The 10,705-nt window shown below is 49.0% G+C and overlaps 1 protein-coding gene across 1 annotated transcript in view; it reads left to right on the top strand.

The window, feature by feature from the left end:
• Positions 1-1,008: 1,008 nt before the first annotated feature.
• Positions 1,009-10,705, top strand: part of Abr (ABR activator of RhoGEF and GTPase) — a 70,657-nt gene continuing 60,960 nt past the window's right edge. Inside the window, exons 1-2 of the mRNA XM_015500936.2 lie at positions 1,009-1,112; positions 8,023-8,208. Of these exons, the coding sequence (XP_015356422.2) occupies positions 1,038-1,112; positions 8,023-8,208 (261 nt within the window). The 5' untranslated portion in view covers positions 1,009-1,037. The remainder of the gene's footprint in view (positions 1,113-8,022; positions 8,209-10,705) is intronic.

Genomic DNA, 10,705 nt, shown 5'->3' with positions numbered 1-10,705 from the left:
GAGGGTGGGGTGGAGGTTGGTTAGAATTCAGGTGGCTGAGTGGGCCTCAGGGTTTCAACCACTGCAGAGGGGAGGAGAGGATGGAATTGAGGGGAAGAATTGATGAAGGATGTTGTCAAACACTTTAGAAATGTGGTGGAGGAAAGGGAGAGAGGGGCCAGGAATGCCTCGTATGGATCTCGGATGATGAGAAGAATTACACATTTTTTTACCGAAGAAAAATTGGGGGGTACCTTCTCAGTACCAGGCACTGTGCGAGTTGATGGGCATTCAAGGCTAGACAGGGCATGATCTCCACCATAGAGCAGGAATTTAGGAAGCAGGAGGAGCTAGCTTGGGTCTGTGGCTTATACAATGAGGAAATGCTGGGGGGCTACCACAGGTAAACGGAAAGGGTCCTCTGTTGTGGAATTGATCCCCCCGGAGGGATAGGAAGATCTCATCAGAAATGGTCATAAGGCTGGGGCTCCCGTGCCCATTCCCATTCTCTCTGCCTGTTTCCCCCAGTTTGTATGTCACTTCCTCTGTGAGCCCCTGTCTGTTCCCCAAACTTAGATTGTGACCTTTGCTGTGCCCTCCCATGTGACCATGCCCTGCCTCAGTCATGACTAATTTTCCATTATATGTGTCTTCATCTCTCTCCCCAGTTACACTGCTCACTAGACATGAGGGCAGGTCCTTGTGGTCCTGCTTACCGTGACAAATTTGGCGAGGGTGATAGATGGAAGGATGGGTGGAGGATAGCTGGATGGAGGGGTGACTGGAGGGGTGGGTAGTAAATAAGGAAAGGGAGAAAAAAAATGATAGGAAATAAAGCAAGATGTGGACAGGAATTTGGGCAATAGTTCTTGCCTTTATATTTTTGTATTTTTCAAATTTTCTGTAATAATGCCTGACTCTTATTCCCTTTGAAAGAGTTTATTAAAAGAAGAGAGAAAAAGACAAAGCAACAGTCTTCTAGGGATTTTGCTCTCTTTCTCATGAGCTGTTGGATGTTGGTTTGCTTTCTGCAGGTGGAGGCAGGGAAAGGCCTGGAGATGAGGAAGCTGGTTCTCTCTGGCTTCCTGGCCAGTGAAGAGATCTACATTAACCAGTTGGAAGCCCTGTTGTTGGTGAGTATTTGCTGTGGGGACCCCTTGTTCCCCTGTTGCCAATGTCATGCTCAGAACTGCTTTTGGAGTTGGAAAGGAAAGGGGACCTTACCTGCAAACAGAGACTCTGCTTACTGCTGGGCATGGGGCCACCTGTTCCCCTCAGCTCTGACTCTTCATTACCCTGCTTTGGGAAGGGCAGGAGAAACAGCACAGGTCAGGGGGCCAAATGCTCCCATTGCCCATGACCAGGACATCAACATTGCTCTATCCAGGTGGGCGCCTGGCCACCTTCCTCTATGCTGTGCTCCTGGCAGTCTCGACCAATGTCCAAGTCATTCCTCCTCCCTGGGAAGGAAGACATCAGCACCAGCCCAGAGACCCTGTGTCAGGAAGTGCAAGGTGGAAGCTGTCTGTCGTTTTGAGAAGCATCACAACTCGGGCATTAGACCAACCTGAGTCCTCCATAGTGATGCATCCCAGGGTCCTTTCCAAGATGGAGGCACTGTTGTGAGATTCAGATTGGGAGGGCAACATGAAAATGTTTTCCAAAGATCAAACTTCTGTGCAGATGTAAGGTGTTTGTGCGTGTGAAGAAAGTGCTTATTAGATGCGTCTGGATATTATGCAGAGTGATTGCGGCATGCAAAGTTCTTTCCCCTGGGCGCTTTGTAGTCTGGGGCACAAGGTACTATCAGAAAAGGAGGAGTTAAAAAATGTAAGTGAAGATAAGTAAAACTCGGTCCTACGGGTAAGACACACGTTCGTGTATTTGCCGTGATAGGAGATGTTGTTCCTCAGTTTTCCAGAGACATTTATTACCCAAGGAATGACTACAGAAATGTGAAGATACTTCACGGTATACTAGGCTATTTGTGTTTACTCTGCCATTAATTGCAGGCATATTGCACCTTTTAGTGGGTAGTGAAAGTGTAGTGGGTTGAACCAGCATATTAAAACAAATGGAGAAAGAAAATATCAATGTGCATCAAGAACCTTTGGTTTGTTGCACATGTATATCTGTATGTATATGTGTATGCATATGTATGCATGCGTAAGCTCACATTCTTTTAAAAATTTTTTTTTAGTTGTGGATGGACATAATACCTTTGTTTTATATATTTATTTTTATGTGGTGCTGAGGATTGAACTCAGTACCTCACGCATGCTAGGCAAGTGCTCTACCACCGAGCCACAACCCAGCCCCCACATTCTTTCTTATGCATGTTGAGGGTTTGAAAACCACTGTCTTTGGAAAGCTATGCACAAGCCCTTGGTCCTCTGTTTCCTTGTGTGAAGATGAAACTACATTAGCAACCTTTTGTCCACAGAGGATGTGTTCCAAGATCTCTACTGGATGCCTGAAACCTTGGATCCTATATATACATAGTATGTATACTATTCTATATATACTATGGTTTTTTTTACTACTTATACGCACCTGTGATAAAGTTTAATTTATCAATTACAGCAAGATATTCAGAACAATAATTAATAATAGAATAATTATAGCAATATACTATAATAAAAAGCATGGGAATGTGTCTTGTCTCTCTTGAAGAGTCAAAACAAATATTGACATTTTCAGACAGTGGTTGACTGCAGGTGACTAAAACTGGGGCTTCAGCAATACCATTACCTTCTTTCTCTTCCTGGGTTAGGTCAGGTGATTCTTGGGGACCTATACCTTTCTGGGTACTAAAGACACTCAACTGTTAGGAGGCAGGCACACTATCAAGCAGACATAAGAATACCTTATATACTGGGTTACTATACCCACCCCCCAAAGAGGACATGATTGTCATTACTAACAGAGTGCCTACCCGAAAGGAATCAGAATGCCTGGCTGTGGATCCGCTCTTGCCTGCTTACTAGCTCTTGGCCCTCAGCAGGTGAATGAGTCTCTGTGCCTCATTTTCTCCATCTGTAAACTGGGTACACAAATAGTGCTCTCTTCATGGGGTTGTTATGAGGATGACATGAATTTGTACATACAGCTCTTAGAACAGAACCTGAGCATTACATGACACGGTTAGTGTCTCCAGTGATGGCAGAGAAGACGGGTTAGGGCTTCTAGGATCCTGTCTTGTCGACAAGCCCTTTCCCTGAAGGACGGGGGAGGTGCCGCCCTCTTCAGACGCCTGCCACTCCGATGCTATCCCGCCCCCGTTAGGCCTCTTCATTTGGGCAAAGAGACCAGATTTAGGGGCCAAGACAGCTCCTCCCTGCCCTGCCTTTCCAACAGCTTATGCCTCAAAGGCAAAACTGTGAAGCTGGGCACCCCCTCCACCCCTCCCCACCTCCCCACTCTGAAATTGTTCATTCTGGGCCCCTACTTGATTCTGTCTTGAGCAGAGGCCAGTGGGAGTGAGGGAGGGTTGAGTTGGGAGGCCAGGTCTATGGCTAGAGGGCTCAGGAAGAGGGGGCAGAACCCTCCACAGCCATAGGCTCAGAGGATAAACCTCAGAGATAAGGAGTCAAGCCCTCTCCTTTCCGTGAGCCAGGAGTCCTCCCCTGTCAGCTACTAGGGAGTTAAACCCTCTGCTCTTTGGGGTTGTCTGGCTCCTGGTTGGGGGGGCAGGGAACTCAGCACACACTCCCCTCCTGCCCCATTCCCACTGCTCTGCGTGTGTGTGTGTGTGTGTATGTGTGTGTGTTTTCCCCTTCACACTTCCTGATATGCAAAGGGCTGAGTGTGTGTACCCAAGACTGTACATAACACAGGACAGGGAGACGTCACATAGGGACATCTGTTCCAGTCCCTGGGGTGCTGGTTGAGGTCAGGCTTGGTAATTTTCTGGAACCCTCCTGGTTCCTGCTGGACTCTTTTTACAGGCAAGGTCTGGGAACCTGGGCTGAGGTGGGAGGTAGTGAAGGAAGCAGAAAAACAAATGTGCTGTGATTCTGTATCTGGGGCTGGGTTTCTGGGTATTGCCTGTGCTGTGTGGGGCTGCTATCCATAGCACATCCCACCACTGGGACAGGGTGGCCACCACGGTCCCCACTGGCTCTCCTCTCGTAGACTTTCACTCTGGCAGTTTGCTGTGGAGTTCAGAGTCCTTCTGCATCTTGGCTTTCTTATCTGTACAACAGGTCAATGATCTCTCCTCCCTGGGCGCTTGTGAGGAGGAGCCCAGGTGATAGGTTAGCAGACACGCCTGACAGCCACTAGGCCTTCTGGGGTGGGAGCTGGAGGAAGTGGGCAGGTTTCTTTCCCCTGTGTTGAAAGGCCAGTTGCTGGGGCACAAAGCAGACATGCAGAAGCACTCAGGAAGAAATGAAGAGCTGGGAAATAAAGAGCCAGGGTTGAGGTGGCCTGGAGTTCTCTCTAAGAATTCTTCCCTGAGAAAATGGAGAGCCAGGGTCCCACCCTTGCTCTCTGCAGCAGGATCTAGGAGGAGGGAGGAGGTACCCGAAAGGCTAGCTCTGTGGCAAAAGAGAAGTGCTGGGTCAAAGCTCAGTGAGGGTTTCTGGCCCTTGGGCCCCTCCTACCCCTGAGGCCTGTACCTTTTTATCTGTAAAAATAACAGGCCTTAAGAACCTGGACCAGCCCTTCCCCATCCCCACACATGAAATCAAGGGTAGAAGCAAAGGTCCTCAATCTGGTGTGAGAACCGTTTATGCCCCCAGTGCAGGCTGGTCCATGTGACTGACCACCAACGAGCTTCCTTTTCTTCCCCTTTTGTAGACTGAGTGGGAAGTTTAGGAGGAAGCAGAGTAGTTGTGCCTTGTCTTTGTATGGGCAGCAGATGAGTGTCTGCTTCCCCAGCAGCTTCTGAGAAATCTGATCCTTTTTGCATTCCCGGGACTCCCCCCCCCCTTCATTTCCTTTATTCCTTCTGCAATGGGGATGGCACTAAAGCAGGTCAAGGATGAGTGGTTCTGGGACTCTGACAACTTGGGCCCCTCCACTGAATCCTGCAGAGAGATGATAAACTCACACCCGAGGGCGAGTTCTGCATCCTTCTGCCTGGGCTTGGGAGAACAGTATGCTTTCTCCTGGCACCTTCTGTTTCCCTGCCTGCAAGCTTATCTAGCCCCCAGCCCCTGACCTGCTCTGATCTTCCCAACCTCCAAGGCCCAGCTCCTGCCTGTCTTTTTTGTGAAGCCCCTGCGCTACTCTAGCACAACCTTGTAGCCACCTGGTTGATACTTATAGTCCAAGTTGGGTAATAGCTCCATCTTGCATTATTTCCTAAATTGTTTCATTTGTGTTGATCTGATTGACTCAAATAGATTGCAGAAATGATGGATTGTAAAAACTAATCTGAATATTTGACCTCTATCACACACGTGCCTGAATCTCTCCAGGGAAATCTGGGTCAGTGCATGATCCATTGCACCATCAAAGCTGTACTTCTCTCCAGGTGCAATGGTGCACACCTATAATCCCAGCAACTCAGGAGGCTGAGGCAGGGGGATGTCAAGTTCAAGGCCAGCCTCAGCAACTTAGCAAGAGCCTATCCTAAAATAAAAAATAAAAAAGGCTGGGGATGTAGGTCAGTGGTAGAGCGCCCCCCGGGTACAATCCCCAGTACTGGAGGCTGCACTCCTTCCCCTGTGTGATCTGGCCCTGCCTGTGAGGCATCCAGTTCTGCTTTAACCCCCTTTGTCCCCTTACCCCACTGCACATGGCTCAAGGACCTGTTCAGCTCCTGTTTCTCATCAAGTTCATTCTTACCTCAGGACCAGGCATTAGGGAAGTCTGTCTGCAATACTGGGCCCCCATGCTTCTGTTTCAGGGTAAATGTCCCCTCTTGGAGAAGCTGTCCTTCACCATCCTGCTTCAGGGGGTCCCCTCCCTAATTCCTTCATTGCACTTACTGCTCTGTGTCATGAGATGTTTTATTGTTTACTTAGGTTTTGTCTGTCTGCCCTACTAGATGGGAAGCCTACTAGATGGGGACAGGGATTGTGTGTGTGTTATGCACCACTGAATACCCCAGGCCTAGCCTCATGTTGGACACGCAATACATTATATGTGGGGTGAATAATAGTAATAGTAGCAGTTAACACTTGCTGATTGGCACGTACTAGATATTTCATGTAAAGCATGGCTTTTGATCTTCCCGTCAGTTCTCCTGAGAAAGTAATACTATCCCACTTACAAATGAGGCCACTGGTGATGTTAAGCCCAGAGTTCGTAAGTGACTTGCCCACAGCTATTAAGTAGCAGGGTTGGAACTCAAACCCACATTGCCTGGCCTGCCCCAGCTTCAACCCCACCCCTTCTTCCCAGCAAGGACTCAATGCTGAGGGTCATTGGTTCTGGCACTGAGAGGGTCAGCAGAAGAGAGTCTGCTTTTCCCTGCCTCCATCATTGTGTCTGGACTTTGTAGAGCTCAGAGGAAGAGGAAGCCCAGAGTCAGAGTGTTGTCTGGGTGTTTGAGTAGAGGAGACTTCCTTTTGTGGACCAACTTGGGCTCTGCCATCATCAGAGGGAGGATGGGGCAGAGCCTGGCTGGAGGTGTGGCTGCTGTGGCCAGCTCAAGCGGGTGGTCATGGCTGGGAGGGAGCCAGCATAGCTTTGGTCTCCCTCAGTGTGGGTGTTCCCACCTGCAGCACTTTCAGCAGGGGAATTCCGCCTTCCCTTCTAGAATGCTGTTCCTGTTGGGAAGCTCACTACCTCATCCAGGAGACAGTGGGAGATGGCTCCAGGGAGCTCAAACCTGGCTCACTTCTCCCCACGACTCCTTAGTCTACTGAGTAATGCAAATGAAGTCTAGGTCCCCTTTCCACACAGCCACCAAAGAGAACATCAGCCATATCTGACTCATGCTTCTCTCTTCCAGGTAAATGTACCTTCCCCCACGTCTTCTCCATATGGCAGGTTTCCAGACCCTGTCCCCCTGTAGGGCCTTCATGGTATAGTCTGGGCATCCTTGGGGTTTTCTGATTATAAAAGTAATATTTACTCATTATAGGTGATTTTTATCTACTTATCCATTTTATTACACAATGAAATTATTTATTTCATTGATGGATTGATTGCAGTGGAATCTTGCTATTGCCCAGGCTGGTCTTGAACTCCTGGGCTCCAGTGATCCTCCTGCCTCAGCTTCCTGAGTAGTTGGGACCACAGTTGTAATCTAGAATGCCCAACTTGATTGTAGGTGACTTAGAAAATATAGAGGGTCACACTGAAGAGAGTGTACCCAGGCTGCATTATCCCAGGCAGTGCTGGAGAATGGTTCTGTGTTATCGTCTCGTCTGTCACCTCACCTCTGCACTTGCAGGTCCTGGTGCATCTTGGTTTAGACAAGTGGGGATGATAGATAGGTTTCATTTTCATGTCAACTCAGGCATTGAGAGAGAGCCTGAGAACGCAGCCATGCTCCGTGGGAAAGATCATTACAATCGTTTAGCAATGTCTGCCACTGGTGTGGGAAGTAGGAGGGTGGTGTGTATGCTACCTGCTCCTCTCCCTGTGATAGGTGACAGGAAGCTGAACTATCAGTGTATCTGAGCTGGTCGTGAATCCTCAAGTCCTAGAACTACATTCTTTTTCTTGAAAGGAAACAGCTAAGTAGTTGTGTTCCCAGGCAACCCTCCCTCCTATGGAAGTGTGACAAGAAAGCTTGTGACTCAGAGTATGAGGCCATTGTGGGAGATGCAGATCCTGTGAAATCGATCTGCAAACCCATAGGGGGCCGTGAGTCGGATGCTGTGAGCTCAGATGGGGGTGGGGGTTGTGCGCTGGCTGCTGGGCCAGGTTCTGGCTATCAGTTCACCCTTGTTGTGGATGGCCTGTTGGGGCCTGTGACAGTTGCTCCAACGTACAAACTACGTTTCAGGTGCCCTGCCTTTGGTGGCCTTGTTGAGGCAGTACTTGGGCTGCACAAAGCACTAATCAGTGCCACGATCTGCACTGGGCTGATACTCTGGTTTATTCACCCCCCACCTCTGCTGTTTCTTCCTCTTCCTCTCCCAGCCCATGAAACCCCTGAAGGCCACAGCCACCACGTCCCAGCCTGTGCTCACCATCCAGCAGATTGAGACCATCTTCTACAAGATCCAGGACATCTATGAGATCCACAAGGAGTTTTATGACAACCTCTGTCCCAAGGTGCAGCAGTGGGACAGCCAGGTCACCATGGGCCACCTCTTCCAGAAGCTGGTGAGTCTCCCACGGAGGGAGCCAACTTCAGGCAGGGTCCTGATAGGGCTGCTGGCAAATGAATGGGGCCTTGGGAGAGGACTAACCAGCCTGAGCCCTCTTAGCCTCCTGAAGGCCTGAGTCATCTCTGAGTCCTGGGTGCAAGCCTTGGTGTGTGTGCTTAATGGGGCATCTGGGCCTGGAACCTTGACTCCCTGGGAGTGTTTCCAGGTACGGTGGGAACAGCCTGTGGATGTGGGTGCTTCTGGGAGAGTACCACCTCCCCCTTTCCCTCTCTCCCTCTCTCTCTCTCTCTGCCAGAGCTCCTCAATTTAGTCCTAGAATGAAACCTCCCATGCTTAACCACTGAGCCACATCCCCAGCTCTTTTTTTTTTTTTTTTGTATTCTATTTAGGGACAGAATCTGGCTGAGTCGCTTAGGGCCTCACTGAGTTGCTGGGGCTGGCTTTGAACTCACGATCCTCCTGCCTCAGCCTCCCAAGCTGCTAAGATTACAGGCGTGTGCCACCATGCCCAGCCTCCTTTTATTTTTTGAGTCTGGGTCTTGCAAAGTTGCTGAGGCTGCCCTTGAATTTGCAATCCTCCTGCATCATCCTCCTGAGTCACTGGGATTACAGGCATGTGCCACCTACAGAAGGCATTATTTCAAGGGAACGTCACACTTCTGATTCTAGTGGACCCAAATGCTTTCCCTGGTACAGAGATGGTGAACACTCAGTCATCCTTTTCTGGTCCCAGGAGTCTAAAGTGATTGACTTGAGGGGAAGCCTCTCCTGAGCCTTCATGAGGGCAGAAGAGAGCCAACCAGAGGTGAGAGCTGAGTAGCCAGAGGAGAGTGGAAAGGCTGTTCCAGTTCTTTTTATCACTTGGACCCTGCTGTCACCAGAGCCTCCTGTTCTGGACTCAGCTCCACAGGGCTGGTTCTGAGTTTGATTCCTACCCACAGCCTCATGAACCTATGCCTGAGGCTCCTGGGGCTATGGGGTTGGCAGGGCCTAGATAGAGCTGGGGCAAGCTGGGCATCTGGAGGCAGTTTATTTTCAGCTAAAGTCTCTCTATATTTGATTATTCATTACCGAGAGAAGGGAATTAGCATCTCTGCTATTTGTTTTATGAGATCACTCCAGTGCCAAGTTGCTGTTTCCAAGCAACGTCTACTTTCCAGTTAATGACCCTGGCAGACTAGGACTTGGGCCCTCCATGCTTAGGGTGACTGTGGAGACAGCAGTCCTAGGATGGCCCATGACACCTACACACAGCCTATGCACAAATGGCTCCTGCTCCTGGCTCAGTGGAGGAAGCCAGCCCAGGCCACCAGGCTTCATCCTTTTCATGGAATGGGGGGCATGGAGAGCCTTTTCCTAGAAGAAGGCTTCAGTGATTTGCACTCTGCCTTAGGAAGCAGTTGTCTAGTGTATCTCCTACAACCTGGGACACAGACAGGTTGTGTCTCCCAGAAGGACTCTCCCAGAAGAACAGGAGCTCCACTTCTTCCTGCCCCCACCCAGAAACTTTCTTTTTGAAAAGTCTTACCTACCCGCCCCCCTGGGGGGTGGGCACTGCTGAGACTTGCACTGCTCTGGCCTTGGTTTCTCCGGGCATCCCAGTTTTCACTGTCCTTTCTGGCTTCCCTGTCTCCCAGCCCCACCAACTTCCACAAAGGCCTGTCTTGGTGCTGGGAGGCTCTAGGCCCAGCTGATAGTGCACCCAGCCCCCTGCCCAGCCTCTTTCAAGAATCCCTGAACTGCCCAAGGATTCTTCAGGGAGCAGCATAGACCAGAGTTGGGCTCTGGGACAGCTTGCTTTTCCTAGCACCTTGCGGGGGGAAGTAGAAACCTCTGACAAAGCCTGGCAACAGCTGTACCCCCTTGCTACTTCATCAGAAAGACATTTAAACCAGAAAATCTAGAGAATAACAGCAGACAACTGTTTAAGCACCTCCCAGAATTAACAGATGTTAAACTTGGAAGATAAATACCAAAACTAACTTCCTTACTGTCTCTCTTTTACTTTCCTTCCTCCCTTCATTTCTTCTTTCGGGGATTGAACCCAGGGCCTCTGCTGTTGAGCTACACGTCCAGTCCCTGGCAAAATTTTTTTAACAACAACAAAATATCTATATCTATCTATCTATATATTTATTTATTTATTACAGGTGAAGGTGAAGTCTTCCCTTCCCTTTCCTTCCCCTTTTATTCTGAAGCAGCTGTTCTTGTGCATTTGATGTGTACCTTATATACTGTAGTTTATATTTTTACTGCATATCTATATCTTTTTATGACACTGCATGTACTTTCAAAATGTGCATAGGTTTATATGTATGTCACATTTTGTAATTCAATCAACATTTGGTTCATAACATGTTGGTATCGCTACATATAAATCTAGTTCATTCATCTGAACTGCTGTGTGTGTCTGAATTCCAGTATTTATGAGCATTTGTTTCCAGCCCTTCCACTATAAGAAAGAAGAGGGAGGCAGTGAGTATCTTGGGCAC

This window comes from Marmota marmota, unplaced genomic scaffold, assembly GCF_001458135.2.
Source record: "Marmota marmota marmota unplaced genomic scaffold, marMar, whole genome shotgun sequence".
Lineage (NCBI taxonomy): Eukaryota > Metazoa > Chordata > Mammalia > Rodentia > Sciuridae > Marmota > Marmota marmota.
This window is presented reverse-complemented; position numbering and strand designations above follow the sequence as displayed.